A 19,439-nucleotide genomic window follows, 5' to 3' on the forward strand; every position below is an offset into this window, starting at 1 on the left:
GCTGGAAAATCACAATTGTTCAAACATAAAAATGAGCTATGCTGGAATGCAAACTGTTATCACAAGAGCCCTTCATCTACATCCAGCCCACCAGGACTTGACTAGTAGCAATTTCCTCGACTTTCCTCGACTAGATAGCATTTCCCCTTCCTCTCTCCTCACACCAGTCTGTCAGGGGAGCCCTAGGCTTCATCCTCCTAGAGATTTAAACTGCATCTGTCTGTGGCAAGGCCCAGGAATCCCCATTTTTTAAAAAAAAATTTATTTTACTGAAGCATGGTTGATTTACAATGTTGTATTAGTTTAGGGTGTATAGAAAAGTGATTCAGTTATACAAAAATATATAATTTTTTTCTTTTTCAGATTCTTTTCCTATACAGGTTATTTCAAAACACTGAATATAGTTCCCTTTGCTATACAATATGTCCTTGTTGTTTATCTATTTTATATGTAATATATGTGTATCTGTTACACCCAAATTCCTAATTTATCCCCCGCCCCACCTTTCCTCTTTGGTAACCAAGTTTGTTTTATATGTCCGTGAGTCTATTTCTGTTTTGTAAATAAATGTGTTTGTATCGTTTTTTTGTTTTATATTTCACATATAAGTGATATAATGTGATATCTGTCTTTGTCTGACTTACTGCGCTTAATATGTTGTAATCTCTAGGTCCATCCATGTTGCTGTAAATGGCAGTATTTCGTTATTTTTTATGGCCGAGTAATATTCTATTGTATACATGTATATACAACATGTATATGTATATATATTGTATACACAATATATATATACTTTGGCCACCTGATGCGAAGAACTGACTCATTGGAAAAGACCCTGATGCTGGGAAAGATTGAAGGCAGAAGGAGAAGGGGACAACAGAGGATGAGATAGTTGGGTAGCATCACCAACTTGATGGACATGAGTTGGTGATGGACAGGGAGGCCATCATGGACTGTGCTGCAGTCCATGGGGTCGCAAAGAGGGGGACATAACTGAACTGACTGATATATGTACCACATCTTCTTTATCCATTCATCAGTTGATGGATATTAAGCTTGCTTCCATGTCTTAACTATTATAAATAGTGCTGCAATGAACACTAGGGTACATATACCTTTTCCAGTTACAGATATATGCCCAGGAGTATTTTCAAATGTCTCTTCTGGTAAGCTTAAAGATTAGCTGAATTGATACAAGCTCTTTAGCAAAGTGATATTTTATTAGCTATTGTTTCAGTGCCAGTAAATTTGGAAAACTCAGCAGTGGCCACAGGACTAGAAAAGGTCAGTTTTCATTCCAATCCCAAAGAAAGGCAATGCCAAAGAATGCTCAAACTACCACACAGTTGTACTCATCTCACACGCTAGTAAAGTAATGCTCAAAATTCTCCAAGCCAGGCTTCAACAGTACATGAACCATGAACTTCCAGATGTTCAAGCTGGATTTAGAAAAGGCAGAGGAATCAGAGATCAAATTGCCAACATCCGTTGGATCATCAAAAAAGTGAGAGACTCCTAGAAAAACATCTGTTTCTGCTTTATTGACTATGCCAAAGACTTTGACAATGTGGATCACAATAAACTGTGGAAAATTCTGAAAAAGATGGGAATACCATACCACCTTAACTGCCTCCTGAGAAATCTTTATGCAGGTCAAGAAGCAACAGTTAGAACTGTACATGGAACAACAGACTGGTTTCACATCGGGATAGGAGTACGTCAAGGCTGTATATTGTCACCCTGCTTATTTAACTTATATGCAAAGTACATCATGAGAAATGCTGGACTGGATGAAGCACAACCTGGAATGAAGATTGCCAGGAAAAATATCAATAACCTCAGATATGCAGATGATACCACCCTTATGGCAGAAAGCGAAGAAGAACTAAAGGGCCTCTTGATGAAAGTGAAAGAGGAGAGTGAAAAAGTTGGCTTAAAGCTCAACATTCAGAAAACTAGGATCATGGCATCTGGTCCCATCACTTCTTGACAAATAGATGGGGAAACAATGGAAACAGTGACAGACTTTATTTTGGGGGGCTCCAAAATCACTGGAGATGGTGATTGCAGCCATGAAATTAAGACACTTACTCCTTGGAAGGAAAGTTATGACCAACGTAGACAGCATATTAAAAAGCAGAGACATTACTTTGCCAACAAAGGTCCATTTAGTCAAAGCCATGGTTTTTCCAGTAGTCATGTATGGATGTGAGAGTTGGGCTATAAAGAAAGCTAAGTGCCAAAGAATTGATGCTTTTGAACTGTGGTGTTGGAAAAGATTCTTGAGAGTCCCTTGGACTGCAAGGAGATCCAACCAGTCAATCCTAAAGGAGATCAGTCCTGAATATTCATTGGAAGAGCTGATGCTGAAGATGAAACTCCAATAGTTTGGCCACCTGATGTGAAGAACTGACTCATTGGAAAGGACCCTGATGCTGGGAAAGATCGATGGTGGGAGGAGAAGGGGACGACAGAGAATGAGATGACTGGATGGCATGACTGACTCAATGGTCATGAGTTTGAGTCAGCTCTGGGAGTTGGTGATGGACAGGGAGGCCTGGCGCTGTGCTGCAGTCCATGGGGTCGCAAATAGTCAAACACGACTGAGTGACTAAAGTCGACTCAACTCGTTGTTTCTCTATACAGGGAACATAAGAGACACAGGTTCAGTCCTTGTGTTGGGAAGATCCCCTGGAGGAGGAAAGTCCATAGGGTCACAAAGAGTTGGACACAATGAAGCAACTTAGCATGTGCACACCTTTTCATATGTCCATAAGGTAGTTAAACTTCATTCTTCTAAAGCAAGTTATAAATCAACAGTCTTAATTTTATGTAGTGTAAATTACATATTTCTGAGATTGCACAAACCAACTAGAAAGTACAGACCACACACCAAAGGCTTCTGGATTAACTTCCACCACAATACCAATGACCTCAAGAGATACTTTCATTGATAAATTGCAGCCGTTTTTCCTTCCTAACTTGGATCATGATAGAATGAGGATGACGATACCCATTCTTGCTATCATGGCCTCACCAAGAATCATTTTGTCAGGCAGGTCAGTCCAGGGGCTCACATGAAACATATGTGACAAAGACTTGTGAAGCATACACAGAAATGTGGGGCAGAAACCATTTTTGGTCATTTTGCCATTGTATCTCCAGTGCTAGTATATGGTAGGTGCTTAGTAAACATCTATGGAATGAATAAACTGAATATTAAATATTTGCCAAAGAATAGGAAAGCCAAAAATAATCCTGGAAACTTTTGAGGTTAACTTTAAAATATTTTAGGATCTTAGACACTTGAAACATATGTAGTGCTGATGCTATTTTTAGTTGAAAATTGCCTGAGTAATTGACTCTGGTACTTTTCTCTCCTTGGTAGGTGAGTTAACCCTGGGAGTCCTTTCCTGCTTTGGAGTGCTGATTCTAGGTGTCCAGGGCAAGGGCAAGGTGTTAGGTTCTTGGTATTTTATTATGTTTAAAAAGTAAATGTATAGTCATTATTGTCTGATACAGATGCCAAAAAAACACAAAAAAACAGGAAGTCAAATTTTACTTTCTTTTTCTATAAGCAAAAGAATATCTAGGTGAACAAGGTTTAAAATTAAAAATTACTTCTAATGACAACGTATGTTTTTGTTCTTTGGGGGAGTGAATTGTTTGTTTGCTTGATTTAGAGGACCATTGCAGCAATACCTCCTCACAGTTCCTGCCCCTCTGCTCCACTCCTCCCAAGCCACCCTCCACCCAGACACTTGCTATATTAGTAGGAAAGGTGTTAATTGCCTCCTAATGCTGCTTCCCAATTCACTGACTATGTTAAAATCAGATGGAGCCCGTCATAGGCTGGAAACTTCTCTTCTCAAAATGGGGGCCCCTAACATTCCTACATCCTTTCTGCAGATGGTTTGAATTTATTCTCTTGAAGCTCCACCCTCCCAGTGAAGGTCCTCAGTTTTACAGGGTGTCTTTTACAGGGCCCACGTATATTTCCTATTGGACATTGTCAAGAAAAACACATACTGAACAGAATAGACTTAAGAGAAGCCATGATTTCTTTCTTGAAAGTCTCCAACACTGTTCTCTCACCCCCACACAACCTGAGTTAACGGGGCAGGGGACACTTACTGAGTGACCAGAGCCACTTTTTTGGCTCCTGGGTTTTCCTCAGAGGCGTCTTGTACGTACTGCTTTTTGACTGTGGCACAGTCGCAGTTATTAAGTAGAGCTGAGGCCTTGCCAGTTTTCTGGTTTTGCTGCCCAAATTACTGAATGTTTGGTTGATTATAGCCCTAAAACACCCACATACTCAGAAGCTTTTAAATGTTTTCTCCCCTTGGGCAATCACCTGGTATACCTGAACTGAAAGTCTACCACATATAAATTAAGTATTTACTTAACAAACTGCTGCTAAAATCAATGGCCTTGAGGAATACATTAAAAATTACACAACAGAGATTAGCTTTTATGAATTAAAACTCCTAAAACTTAAATGCTATGCCCTCTTTTTGACCTGGAAAACTGATTTTAATTTTATATGCAGTGTTATGAAACAACCCCTGGAGATAAGCACGTTGTTGTTAAGTGTCCAATACTTATGAACTCATACACAAGGCGTGGCACAGAAAAGGTGAGCTGGAAGAAAGACAAAAATTAAATATATAATTTAAAATTATATATATATATATATTATTATTAGAAGGACAGCCTGATCAAACATTATGCCAAAAGTCAGTTCAGTTCAGTTGCTCAGTCACGTCCAACTCTCTGCGACCCCATGAACCACAGCACGCTAGGCCTCCCTGTCCATCATCAACTCCCAGAGTCCACCCAAACCCATGTCCATTGAGTCGGTGATGCCATCCAACCATCTCATCCTCTGTCGTCCCCTTCTCCTCCTGCCCTCAATCTTTCCCAGCATCAGAGCCTTTTCAAATGAGCCAAAGTAATACAGACCAAAAGAGAAGTGAGAATGGAAAAATTTGAGGAAGAGAGCTCTAGCCCCAATTCATGCTCACTTTTTTTACAAAATGTGTTACAAATCAGTACAAGGACTATGAAAAGAATGGAACATTTCCTTTCCTAGCTGAATGAAAGGATTAAATAGGAACAAAATAATTGTTTCCTTCATGGTTTCAAAGACCTGATAACTAATGCCAGAGAGGCAGGTGCTAGAAACACAGGAGTCGGGCATAGTCTCTGTTGGTCAAGACCACAGCCAAGGAATTATTGCTTATTCAAAGAGAGCATGATTTCTTCTCAGTCTTAACAGCTAAACAAGTAGTCAAGTCTCATGACTATTTAATAATTCACCACCCCAGTAGATGCTTACAGTTTCTGAGGCACTGAAATCCCAAAGCAGGTTGAGGGATATTGAAATATGTTGGAACATGGAACACAATAGCATGAACAGTGATCAAGCCTCCTGGCAAGAGAGAAAAACCTCATGCTGATAACCTCTCAATGGTTATTGCTAGTGGGAGAGCTTCAGCGTACATATTAGTGGCCTTGATGATGTATATCGCCTCAAAAAAGCTGAAGCAAGAGTAAAATAATCATGATAAGACAAAGAAACAAATGGCAAGCCCCAACTTGGTAACCCAGAACACTACCTCACAAGCACATGAGGCTGCTCCAGAGACTAGACTCTTAACCTTTTAGGAAACACAACTTATTTTAAAACTCTGACACATTTTGTAGATTTGCTCAGAAAAGAAAATGCACACGTGCTGGCATACACAGAGTAATATAAAAATATTTTTAGGATATTCAGAAACCTGCCTAAGCCTTTTAATGAATTCCACTTGAGACCTGAGGACCTAGGACTCTCCAAAATGCCTGAGAGCAGTTCAGAGGAACAAGAAAAAGAACAGGATAGGTGGGAAAGGCTGGGGAACACCTCCTAGGACTCAGGCAGAGAAAAGCTGTTTAAGAGGGGCAATAGGGAAAATGAGTTGGAGTTAAACTTTTATCAGCTTTGTGATTAAGGTAAATTCCTTAACTCCTCTGGACCACTTCTCTACCTCCGTTTTCTCATCTGTTAAATCTATTAAAAACAACTATTTTACACAAGGTTGTTGTGATGATTAAATGAGAGAATGTGTTTAATGTGCTACTGAATTGGGCTAGGTAAACAGATATTGCTTCCTGGTGCTGTACCAATTTAGAAAAGTGAAGGTTGTTAAAAAGTAGTGATTGTTAAAACTAGTAAAAGGAGTAGTTGTTAAAAAGTAAAAAACTAATTGCAGTAGATTAAAAGTGGAAATAATCCCTATGTCCATGACTGGTGACAATAATTAAATAGCTTATGATACATCAGAGCAGTGAAGTAATATTGTTGTTGTTGTTGTTTAGTCACTAGGTCATGTCCAACTGTTTTGTGACCCATGGACTGAAGCCCACCAGGCTTCTCTGTCCATGGGATTTCCCAGACAGAAGTACTGGAGGGGGTTGCCATTTCTTCCTCCAGGGGATCTTCCCAACGTAAGAATCAAATTTGCATCTCCTGCAGTGGCAGGCAGATTCTTTACCACTGAGCCACCAGGGAAAGTGAAAGTTGCTCAGTCATGTCCAACTCTTTGCCTCCCCATGGACTCTTCAGTCCGTGGAATTCTCTGGGCCAGAATACTGGAGTGGGTAGCCTTTCCCTTCTCCATGGGATCTTCCCAACCCAGGGATCGAACCCAGATCTCCCGCATTGCGGGCAGATGCTTTACCAGCTGAGCCACCAGGGAAGCCTTGGCTAAAAATGAGTTAAAGCTATATTTACTCAATTTGTTGTGTTAGTATGGATAGATGTTTGTTTACACTATCAAATGGAAAAATCAAGCCATTAAACAGTGTAAATAATGTCCTATAAGGGGCTTCACTGGTGACTCAGATGTAAATAATCCTCCTGCAATTTGGGAGACCCAGGTTTGATCCCTGGGTTGAGAAGATTCCCTGGAGAAGGGAAAGGCTACCCACTCCAGTATTCTTGCGTGGAAAATTCCATGGACAGAGGAGCCTGGTGGGCTGCAGGCCCCAAGGTGCAAAGAGTCAGACACTACTGAGTGATTAACACTTCACTCCATCCTATAAAGCACACGTCTTTTATGTAAGAATTTCCCACTCATGGACACTTAGGTTGGTTTCTGTTTTTCTCCCTAGGTTTAAATAACAACTCTCTATAACCAAGTTTCTGATGTCTTTCTTTAAGATGGACTCCTAAAAAGGAAATTGCTTAGTCAAAAGATACATACATTGTAAAACTTTAGAGAGATATTGTCAAATCACTTTGCAGTTAGACCATATCAATTTACAGTTATACCTGAACTATTTAAAGCTGCCAAAAACCATGCTCTATTTTGCATTCTTTTGAAACTTTGTTCATCTTATAGTTAAAATTTATTAGAGGTCACTTTAATTTTCACTTTAGATTGTTGTCAGGAGTGAACATTTCTTTCACATGCGTGTTAGTATATTTCTTCTCCTGTATTAGTTATTGCCCTCTACATAATTTTTGATGGAGTTTGAGTGGTTTTTTTTAATTAAATTTAAAGTATTCTATATATAAAAGGTAGAAAACCTTTGGCTGTCATATTTTAAAGATACATTACAATTTTTATATCTATCTTAACAATTATAATGTTTTTGGCATACAAATTTTAAATTTTTGTATAGTCCAAACTATTGTCCCATTCTGATTTCTTCCCATTGTTACTATGTTCAAAAAGATTCCCATACTAAGGCTGGGCAATATTTTACTGATAGTGTCTTTTATATAAAGTTTTTTTGTTTCCTTTATACATTAAAACCTACAATTTTTCTCAGGTTTTATAGAATAAGGTTAGAGTCTTTTTACTTTGTTCAGTCAATTATTCTTTTTCAGTAATTTTTAACAGGTGATATCCCAATATCTTGTTTTACTTATATATATATATATATTTTTTTTTTCCAGTGGGTTTTGTCATACATTGATATGAATCAGCCATGGATTTACATGTATTCCCAATCCCGATCCCCTCTCCCACCTCCCTCTCCACCCGATTCCTCTGGGTCTTCCCAGTGCACCAGGCCGGAGCACTTGTCTCATGCATCCCACCTGGGCTTGGTGATCTGTTTCACCATAGATAGTATACATGCTGTTCTTTTGAAATATCCCACCCTCACATTCTCCCACAGAGTTCAAAAGTCTGTTCTGTATTTCTGTGTCTCTTTTTCTGTTTTGCATATAGGGTTATCGTTACCTTCTTTCTAAATTCCATATATATGTGTTAGTATGCTGTAATGTTATCTTTCTGGCTTACTTCACTCTGTATAATGGGCTCCAGCTTCATCCATCTCATTAGGACTGGTTCAAATGAATTCTTTTTAATGGCTGAGTAATATTCCATGGTGTATATGTACCACAGCTTCCTTATCCATTCATCTGCTGATGGGCATCTAGGTTGCTTCCATGTCCTGGCTATTATAAACAGTGCTGCGATGAACATTGGGGTGCACGTGTCTCTTTCAGATCTGGTTTCCTCAGTGTGTATGCCCAGAAGTGGGATTGCTGGGTCATATGGCAGTTCTATTTCCAGTTTTTTAAGAAATCTCCACACTGTTCTCCATAGCGGCTGTACTAGTTTGCATTCCCACCAACAGTGTAAGAGGGTTCCCTTTTCTCCACACCCTCTCCAGCATTTATTGCTTGTAGACTTTTGGATAGCAGCCATCCTGACTGGCGAGTAATGGTACCTCATTGTGGTTTTGATTTGCATTTCTCTAATAATGAGTGATGTTGAGCATCTTTTCATGTGTTTGTTAGCCATCTGTATGTCTTCTTTGGAGAAATGTCTGTTTAGTTCTTTGGCCCATTTTTTGATTGGGTCATTTATTTTTCTGGAATTGAGCTGCAGGAGTTGCTTGTATATTTTTGAGATTAATCCTTTGTCTGTTTCTTCATTTGCTATTATTTTCTCCCAATCTGAGGGCTGTCTTTTCACCTTACTTATAGTTTCCTTTGTAGTGCAAAAGCTTTTAAGTTTCATTAGGTCCCATTTGTTTAGTTTTGCTTTTATTTCCAATATTCTGGGAGGTGGGTCATAGAGGATCTTGCTGTGATTTATGTCGGAGAGTGTTTTGCCTATGTTCTCCTCTAGGAGTTTTATAGTTTCTGGTCTTACATTTAGATCTTTAATCCATTTTGAGTTTATTTTTGTGTATGGTGTTAGAAAGTGTTCTAGTTTCATTCTTTTACAAGTGGTTGACCAGTTTTCCCAGCACCACTTGTTAAAGAGGTTGTCTTTTTTCCATTGTATATCCTTGCCTCCTTTGTCAAAGATAAGGTGTCCATAGGTTCGTGGATTTATCTCTGGGCTTTCTATTCTGTTCCATTGATCTATATTTCTGTCTTTGTGCCAGTACCATACTGTCTTGATGACTGTGGCTTTGTAGTAGAGTCTGAAGACAGGCAGGTTGATTCCTCCAGTTCCATTCTTCTTTCTCAAGATTACTTTGGCTATTCGAGGTTTTTTGTATTTCCATACAAATTGTGAAATTCTTTGGTCTAGTTCTGTGAAAAATACCGTTGGTAGCTTGATAGGGATTGCATTGTTTTACTTATATTTTATATTTGGCTTGGAGTCCCATCTCTCCTAGGACCTAGTAGTGACTTCAGGCAGAAGTCTTTTACTAATAGCAGCTCCTTACATGCCTGTGAATTTGAAGTCAGTTTTCTAAGTGCCAAATTTCTTCAACCAACTGCAATGTTTGTCGCTGTTGCTGTATATGTGAGATTGTTTCTAGCACTTTTGTTATCTATTGTTAAGGAACAATTTTTAAAAGAAAGTAGAATCATGATTCTCAGATAGAATGTGTATATATTTTTTACTCAACTGAATGTGTCAAAGATTTTTAACTCATTAATTAATGACAAACTGGTAGCTATTACTGTTGATGCCAAGAAAAATTCAGAGCAGAGACATATAAAGGAAATAAGAAATTCTGAAATGAATTTACAACTAGATGCACAATTGGTCTACTAAAATCAATGCAAAAGTTAGTTGCAGTCTACCAAGTACAACTGACTTGCATTTATACAGATATGAAGTATTTAAATCATTATCTGACTTTGAGAACTTACAGAGTTGTAATATCAAAGATGAAAAAATCTAAATGAGCATTCAAGATATCCACTATTTGAGATGTAACTCTCAAAATCTCTTACAGTTTTCCCTGAGCGCCTCGTCTCCTCTTTTTATCATAATAATTTCAAAGAAATTTATTCTTATAAAATAAAGCTGCTGTCATTAGAGCTGTCTGATTTTTCACAAAGATGCAACAAAAGGCTTATTTTACCATTTTGGACACCTTAAGCTGCCCATGTAAACTCTAAATCCATACAATTTTGAACAAATACTAAATTAAATTGGGTTTGGAAATTTTCATAAGAAATCTCAAATTGGATTTTTAAAACCCTCTATTATTTTTGACCTGAGGCTAGGAAACCAAGCCCAAGGAATGCTCTCCACCATATTTCACCTGAAATACCTATAAATTTGTGTAAATTCCTCTGTTCACTAGGTCTCCCAAATATTTTAAAGTTAGTTACATATAGTGTGTTTCCCAGCTGGCACTAGTGGTTATAGGCTTCCCTCCTGGCTCAGCTGGTAAAGAATCCGCCTGCAGTGCGAAAGACCTGGGTTCTGTCCCTGGGTTGGGAAGATTCCCTGGAGAAAGGAAAGGCTACCCATTCCAGTATTCTGGCCTGGAGAATTCCATGAGCTTTATAGTCTATGGGGTTGCAAAGAATTGGACACTACTGAGCGACTTTCACTTCACCAGTGGTAAAAATTCTGCCTGCTTAAGAGACGCGGGCTCAATCCATGAGGCGGGAATATCTCCTGGAGGAGGAAATGGCAACCTGCTCCAGTATTCTCTCCTGGAAAATTCCATGACAGAGGAGCCTAGTGGACTGCAGTCCATGGGGTCACAAGGCATTGGACATGAATGAGCAACTGAGCAAGCATATAATATACAATATTCTTGGACTTTTTAAGTCAAGGAATAGGTCAGCACTTTATAGGCATTGCTTTCATTCAAGGATGACATTCTAGGCAAGGCTTTGGTTTTTCAATTTGTACAATTATGTTATGTACAATTATAGATGACAGAGCCTTACTGAACCTAGGCAAATAACTAAATGGCCATGGAAAGTAAGGAGACAATATAAAGTTCTGAATCCTAGAGGAATAAGTTGGTTTCCCTTGTGGCTCAACTGGTAGAGAATCCGCCTGCAATGCGGGAGACCTGGGTTTGATCCCTGGATTGGGAAGGTCCCCTGGAGAAGGAAAAGGCTCTCCACTCCAGTATTCTGGCCTGGAGAATTCCATAGACTTTACAGCTACAAAGAGTTGGACACAACTGAGGAATAAGTGGGAATCAGCTATCATTTTAAATAATTTTTGAATGTTTGGCTTCATATTACAAAAACAGACTTTACTAAATTGTATGTGTTACGTATTACTTAATGAAAAGGAGATAGGGTGATTATTAGATATCTGAAAATAGAACATTAAATAATATCAACAATATTCCAGACAAATAGCCACAGTAAAATTTCTCTCTTTAAGAGTTTATTCAGCCCAGTTATAATTGATTCCTGCTCCAGTGGATCTTTGGTTAGCTGTCCTATGCCATCCTCTCTTTTGGCCAAAACAGAACCTGGAAATCCTGACTCAATCCATTGGTGGTGCAGATTGAAAGCTGTCTAATCTATGTTAGCTCAGCTTTGAAGTGTCAGTAATTGACATACCTGATACAGTTCTTTTCTACAATATCCTGAGACTTTCTTCTTAGTTGAAGACACAGTTTCTCACCTGTAACTATGAGACACTTCTGGGAAGCATCAGACCAAAACAATACTATCTGTAGATAAGAGGGACTTAAAATAGGTGAATGATTATTACTAGTAATTTTCAAGTGCGAACAGTCTGATGAGAGTTCAGAATAAAAATAATGCAGAAAACAGAAAAGATTACTTCTCTCTGTGGCATTCAAAACAAATTCCCTGCCTCTTCTCCAACCCCAAATAAAGAAATATGATAAACCATCTAAGGATAATGATTAAATTTATTTCAGAAGGAGTTTGTGAATGCTATAATTGATTCAGAAAAGTGAATAAAAATAATTTTATAGAAGAAAAAACACTGAGATATGACATAAATAATCCTGAGATATAATTGTTTGTACCAGGAACATCAAGCAAGTGGCTTAGTAAGGTCTGCAGTAAGACCTAAATAATTGTATCTTTAAAACCAATAGTTGAAATGATGACACATAACATGCTACCATTGTCTAATATCATCAAGTTCAGCACCACCAGAACTCTGCTATATTTAGGAAAATCTGGTGGAAATATTCCCAAGAGTTGGAATTAGTGTTCTCCCTGAGGGTAAAGCCATATTATAAGACAGCAAGGTCAATGACATAACTCCCAGGACTTCCCCAAAATTTTTTGAAATATTTATATTAATAACGTTATATACCTATACAAGCCTACCTCTGCAAGGCTGAACACCCCTTCTGATTTATTAATAGCAAATCTGCCCACAGAATTCTACAGAAAAATTTATCTCTTTCTGGCAGCTCTCTTCAAAGGTGAAAAAATAAACCTTTGTGTTTTTTTCCAGACCCTCTGAGAAATCTCAAAGATAGTTTCGGGTGTAAAATATAGCTGGAAAGTTTAATTTTTTCTATACTTAGGATTCAATTATAGGAAGGCAAAAATCAGTGGAAAAAAAAAAAAACATCAGAGGATATTTGGGCACTTGGTTAAGATAGGATCAGGATGCTGCAAAAACAATACCGAGTTAACTGTTTAAACATTTAAAACAATACAACATTTATAAATTAACACTACATTAACATGACTATAAAGAACCTTAGCTCCTTATAAATGAGGAATTTTTGTTCCTTGCTTTTGTTTCTTATTTTTTCTTTTTCTTAAACAATTAAGAATGTAATAAATTCAACATAAAGCACAGAAAATTATTCATGTAAGACTTGGAATATTTACTACCTAGACAGTTACACAGAAGGTTAAAAAAAAAAAAAGCCTTTTATATAGTAGGTAAAGGAATTAACCAGTAAGCAAGCCCATCAAGATAGGGCAAACTTAACTGAAATTTTAGCATGTCATTACTCTTTTCAGAATCAAGTACTATAAACCAAGGCAAGTAAAATTTACTTCCAAATTTTGTCTTACATTTTCCTTTGTCATGTCACAACAATTCTCAGGAGATCCATGAACTCAAAATAACTTACATATACATATATATATATATACACATATACACTAAGATGTTATTTCTGTTAACATTTCAATATGTATTCATCATAGCTATGGTCAAATGAATCACCATCTTAAATTTTCTCAATTTCCACTTCCATCCAATATAGTAAATATTGATAGTTATAACTCACATAAAAATTCTTTGTGGTTCTCAGTAAAACTCGAGATTTTACAGGGGTTCTGAGATAGAAGAAGAAAAAAGCCTGAAAAGCACTACTATTGCATATGTATTATGTAGTTATTTATATATAATTATATCAGTACGTAGTAGTAATTATATAACCATATATAAATTATAAATATATAGAAATTGTATAAATTATATTTATACATATATACATGATAGCTACATAAGTCTATAAATTATATATAAAATTGTATATACAATTAATACTACATATGTGTGTGCTAAATCACTTTCAGTCTTGTCTAACATTTTGTGACCCTATGGACTGTAGCTCTCTAGGCTCCTCTGTCCATGGGGTTCTCCAGCCAAGAATACTGTAGTGGGTTGCCATTTCCTTCTCCAGGGGATCTTCTGACCCAGGGATCCTCATGCCTCCTGCATTGGCAGGTGAGTTCTTTACCACTAGCACCACCCGGGAAGCCCGATACTATATATATAATTACTGTGCTGTGCTGTGCCTCGTTGCTCAGTCGTGTCTGATTCTATGCAACCCCATGGACTTAGCTCTCCAGGCTCCTCTGTCCACAGGGATTCTCCAGGCAAGAATACTGGAGTGGGTTGCCGTGCCCTTCTCCAGGGGATCTTCCCAACCCAAGAAACGAGCTGGCACTTCCTACATTGTAGGCAGATTCTTTACCAGCTGAGCTAGCAGAGAAAGCCCTATATACTATATATATAATTACTACTATATAGTACTATACACTATTATAAAACCTCCACTATAAATGGAAAGGAAATCTAAAAAGGAGTGGATCTGGATATATATGTATCCATATGTATACGTATGACTGATTCATTTTGCTGCATAGCAAGAAACTAACACAGAATTTAAAGCAGCTATACTCCAATAAGAATTAATTTAAAAAAAACAACTCCACTATAGGTTAAGACTATTTTCTCTTTGAAACACAAAAGCAAAGAGACGGTGGTATTAGTCTATCCCTGTTGCTTGTGATGGGGCTTCCCAGTTGGCTCAGTGGTAAAGAATCCACCTGCCAATGCAGGAGACGCAAATTCAATCCCTGGGTAGAGAAAATCCTCTGGAAAAGGAAATGGCATCCTACTCCAGTATTCTTGACTGAGAAATCCCATGGACAGAGGGGCCTGGTGGGCTATAGTTCACGGGATTGCAAAATAGTCAGACAAGACTCAGCAACTAAACAACAATAACATTGCTTATGATGTCTTCTCAGCCATTCATATTAATTATGATTTTTCAACCAAAGTAACTCTATTTCATGGAGAAAATTAGAGGTAGATAGCTACGAATTCCTTTCTTCCAAAGACATTTTCACAGACAAGAGAAGTTTATGTTGCATCTTTGTATAGCCACACACATATCTTTTTAAAGAGAAAAAATGAACATGTTCACTAACATGACCCAAAATAGGAACTTTTCATTGGCTATAAGCAAAAGTATATAAACTTAAAGTTAAGTTTAATAATTAGGCATCAAATTTCCAGTATTCTATCATGATTAGAAACTATCTGGATATCATATGAATATTCTTTATGCTATTTAACCTAATAGCTATCTAAGTTTTTATGCTACTGAAAGATCTGAGTAATTATATTCAAGTTGACAGTAAAAAACAAAATTACTGATGATATAAAGTTGTCAGAATAATGATTTGATTTTGTTGAATATGGATTTCTCATTATATTACAGATTGTGTCAAAGTAGTGTTAGCTTATTTTATTAGTATGCATCAATAAGCTTAAGAAAAGCAAACACAAGTGCAGTAATAAAATATATGTTTATGTTATACCTAACACTGATAAATCAGAGGAAAAGCTATTTGTGTTAAACCAAAATCATTACTACTCTGATTTGCCAAATATTTATCTCAATTGTATGACCTTAAAATTTTAAATCATTTGTGTGAGAATACTCTTTAAGCATAGCACATTAAAAGTATCAAACTCTGGATTTCCCTGGCAGTCCAGTGGTTAAGATTCTGCACTCCCAACATGGGGGACGTGGGTTTGATCCCTGGTTGGGGAAGATTCTCATGTTGCATGGACAAACAGAGAAAAAAAAAAATGAAAAAGTATCAAAACTTTAATTTCCACATTTTCCTGGAATTTTATAAATCTTTGACTTACATAAGAACTTATTTACATAAGAGCTCTACAGGCCAATCAGAACAGAGTTTCTTTAATTTAGAGACTTCTAAATCTAATTTATTAATTCTCTCCAGAGATAGAAAAATACTGTGTACTCATACATAAAGATGCAAAGGTCTTTATGAATTCTAAACATATATATACAGAGACACATAGGGATCTTATAGCTTCAAGTCTAAACATAATCACAACTCAAGAGTAAACACAAAAAAGTAACCTGCCCCTATATCAAAAATGTTGTCCTCTTTCCTGATGGGCATGAGATTCTTAATTTCTTCAAAGAAGACAAGTAGACAAATAAAGAAAAAACCATAATAGCAAATCAGATTTTCTGTTGTTTCTTACTCAAAAAAAGAATAAATCTCAGTAATCTCTTTATCTATTTACAGAAGACGCAAAGGTTAAGCCATAAAATCAAGTTCCAAATCACAGTTAATTGTCACCAAGAGGGAATAATTTATTCATTGTAAAAGTTCCAAAAGCAAAAACAAAATAGAAACATAGTAAAAAGGAAAATATGTGAAGAAACAGAGGATCAACAAAGTTACAGTTCTGTTGCTACTAGGGATTTACCAAGGGAAACCAAGAAATAGAGTTTAAGTCACCCAAGAGAGACACATTCCAGCTACTCAAACTGTTCATCTGTCAGGTGAATCCACTGTGCATCAAATTGGAAGCTTCAAAATATTTACAAGATGGTGTTTCTAAAAAGGATTTAATTGTGACTCTCATACTGATGTAAAATGAATGTGTCAAAAATTTTGTCTATTCATAAATTATACAATGAACAAGTCAGATGTTGCAAGCAGTTCAAGGAAGAAGTCAAAAATCAGAACACATATAGGGAAAATGAAAGATTGACACTAATTTACAAATTAATGTAAAACAGGTCTCAAGATGAAACAATAATCAGTGGTGTGCCACTGAGCACAATTAGTTTGCATCTTTGTAGAGAAGAATATTTTGCATTATTATCAGTGTTCTCCAACTTAATGAGTTATAAAATAGCACAAACATAGAATAAAACGTGGATGGGTAAGCCACTCAAGACGCTCACTCTTTTTGTTTTCCCTGTTTCAAAATCTTTACAATTTTACTCATTCTTTTAACAGAAGATGGGTCTGATATATTCTTTCTCACTAGCACAAGAAATTGAATACCAGGGGGAAAGGTAATATCAAAGCTTCTCTCTAGTCCCTGATCTAAATCCTTATCATCTCTTCCTACAAGAGAAGGAGAGAGAGCAAGTAACATCATTCATTCTTTTGTACATCAAATACAGGAAAGGCCCAATGACTAATACTAGATACTATCTGGCTCTTTTCGGATCTGTTTTCTCTCTTATAAGCACCACATTAGTGAATACTTTCTCCCAGAGGGTCTCTCTGGGGGCCTTGTAAGTATGGCAAAATATCTGCATAAAAGTAAAAGGACCAAATCTTTTTTTCATGGATTATAATGTAAAGGGGGGAAAATGTAAATCAAATAGCTATCAAACGAGTAAGAAGCTATTCATGAAACCCACAATGGACAGGTAGTTAGTTCCACTAGTCTGAACCAGTTCTAAATCTGAGACATTTTTATTTGACAAACTTGAAATCAAGATAGGGTCCTTTTTAACTTGTTACCCTGCAATCACCTGTGTGTGCAAAGCCCTTCCCTAGGAATTCTGCAGAGTTAGTGACCCGTGGGGTTCAGCAGAGTCTAGACAAGTATGAACCTGCGACACCACTTTGATCCTAGATATTTTCAGTAATGTCATCACCAGGGCCTCAGAGCTCCTGATTGGAATTATCACCACTCCTGGGAAAAGAATCTGGGGGGAAACTTGGATATGTTTCCATGGATACAACTTTCTTAGTTCTATTTGCTACAACATTGAAGCAAGAAGAAAATTCATTTAATGTGAATTATGTGCATGGACTGACCTGACTAACAACATGATTTGTGTATTTTAGGCTCAACCTGGTGACAACTCTACTAGAAGCCCGATCCTAACAGAGCTCTACACACAAGTTGTCATTTTTGACCACGTTTCCAGAAGAAAGACTTAACTACAAATGTGGTAGATAGTGCCCTCCCTAATGGTTTGCTAAATGTAAATGACTCCTATAATCAAAAGCAAATTAGAATAATAAGTGAGTCCAGTAGCTATAAGGCAAATCAGAATAATAAAAGTTGATAAAGAAATTAGAGAGGTAACCATGATCTTGACTGTATTTCTGTGGTACTAATATTGTCTTAATCTGCTTTGAGGTTTTTCTAATTTTTTCCCCCAAACACTGAAGCTGATTGCAGTAATTCGTGGAAGAAAATCGTATTGCTTCTTCAAAGATAAAGTAATTAGTACTTACATTGTACCTCAGATTTTCCACGTTTCCAAATGTCCAAAAATATTCTAGGTCCTAGCATTGCCAAACAGAATTAGTCAAAGCCTTATGCTACATGGCAGTGCTATCTCCTAAAATCACTGAATTTGATGTTAGTCACTCAGCTATGTCCTCATGGACTGTAGCCTGCTGGGTTCCTCTGTCCATGGAATTTTCCAGGCAAGAATACTGGAGTGGGTAGCCATTCCCTTCTCCAGGAATCCTCCTGACCCAGGGATCAAACCCAGGTCTCCTACATTGTAGGCAGATTCTTTACCATCTGACATAAGAGGTTGGAAGACTGTCCAAAGGTTTTCAAGGTTTTCATTAGCACTACATGAGTAAATTGGAGAAGGAAATGGCAACCCACACCAGTATTCTTGCCTGGAGAATCTCATGGACAGAGGAGCCTGGCAGGCTACAATCCCTGGGGTCGCAAAGAGTTGGACACAACTGAGTGACTAGCACACACATGAGTAAATATAATCTTAAGTATCCCATGAGTTGATGCATAAAATGATTGAAGTGCTTAATATGTTCATGTGCCTAGACAATGTGAACTTCATGACAATAAAGCTGAGAAAATGAAATCTAAAGGAAACCAGAAATTTTAGAGAAATGAGGACCTCATAAGAGTGAAGAACACATTTTTGTAATATGCCCCTGCAGGTGACTTTTGGGCAGAAAAGATATTCATTCAGAGGCCGTTTGTGATTTTAGATTAATATTTGTCTCTCCTTCTGGGGCTTCCCAGGTAGCACAGTGGTAAAGAATCCACCTGCCAGTGCAGGAGGCCCAGGAGATGTGGGTTCAACCCCTGGGTCAGGAAGATCCCTGGAGTAGGAGATGGCAACTCACTCCAGTGTTCTTGCCTGGAAAATTCCATGGCAGAGAAGCCTGGCGGGCTATATAGCCCATGGGGTCACAAAGAGTCAGACGTAACTAAGCACATATGCTGCTTCTTCTCTTTCCCGTTGCCTTCCTTCCCTTTCTAAGCAACCCAGTTCTAAGGCAATTAGGTGGAGCCAAGCAAGGCTCAGTGTCAGGCTCGGGGTGGGAGAGCCCAGAGTAGGGTGTCCCCAGTTCCAATGCAGTGAGCAGGATGTATTCATGGGGGAGGTGATAGTCTGGCTCGAGGTGTCAGGTCCCAGTGTGGAATAGTAGAGTGGTGTTAAATTAGAATTGGATGTATTGGTGTGATCTCTTCATTTTCAGTAAATACAACAGATACAGAATATACGCCTCTGTGTGTATGCATACATATTCCAACACTCTGTCCACTGAGACAACCTCAGAGCAGCAGCACCCAATGTAAGTTAGCACACCTAGCACCCAGATCTTAGTTTCTCAACACTATTTTCTGCCAAAGGGAAGAAGGGATCCGTAGAAAAATAACTGATTCTAGGACTGAGGCTGCTGCTGCTGCTAAGTC

General features: G+C 37.6%; 1 protein-coding gene across 1 annotated transcript in view; it reads left to right on the top strand.

Moving 5' to 3' along the window:
• CFAP299 (cilia and flagella associated protein 299) overlaps positions 1–17,836 on the top strand; it is a 637,244-nt gene extending 619,408 nt beyond the window's left edge. Inside the window, exon 6 of the mRNA XM_043448481.1 lies at positions 17,597–17,836. Coding sequence (XP_043304416.1) covers positions 17,597–17,692 — 96 coding nt within the window. The 3' untranslated portion in view covers positions 17,693–17,836. The remainder of the gene's footprint in view (positions 1–17,596) is intronic.
• Positions 17,837–19,439: the final 1,603 nt, after the last annotated feature.

This window comes from Cervus canadensis, chromosome 26, assembly GCF_019320065.1.
Source record: "Cervus canadensis isolate Bull #8, Minnesota chromosome 26, ASM1932006v1, whole genome shotgun sequence".
NCBI classification, from domain to species: domain Eukaryota; kingdom Metazoa; phylum Chordata; class Mammalia; order Artiodactyla; family Cervidae; genus Cervus; species Cervus canadensis.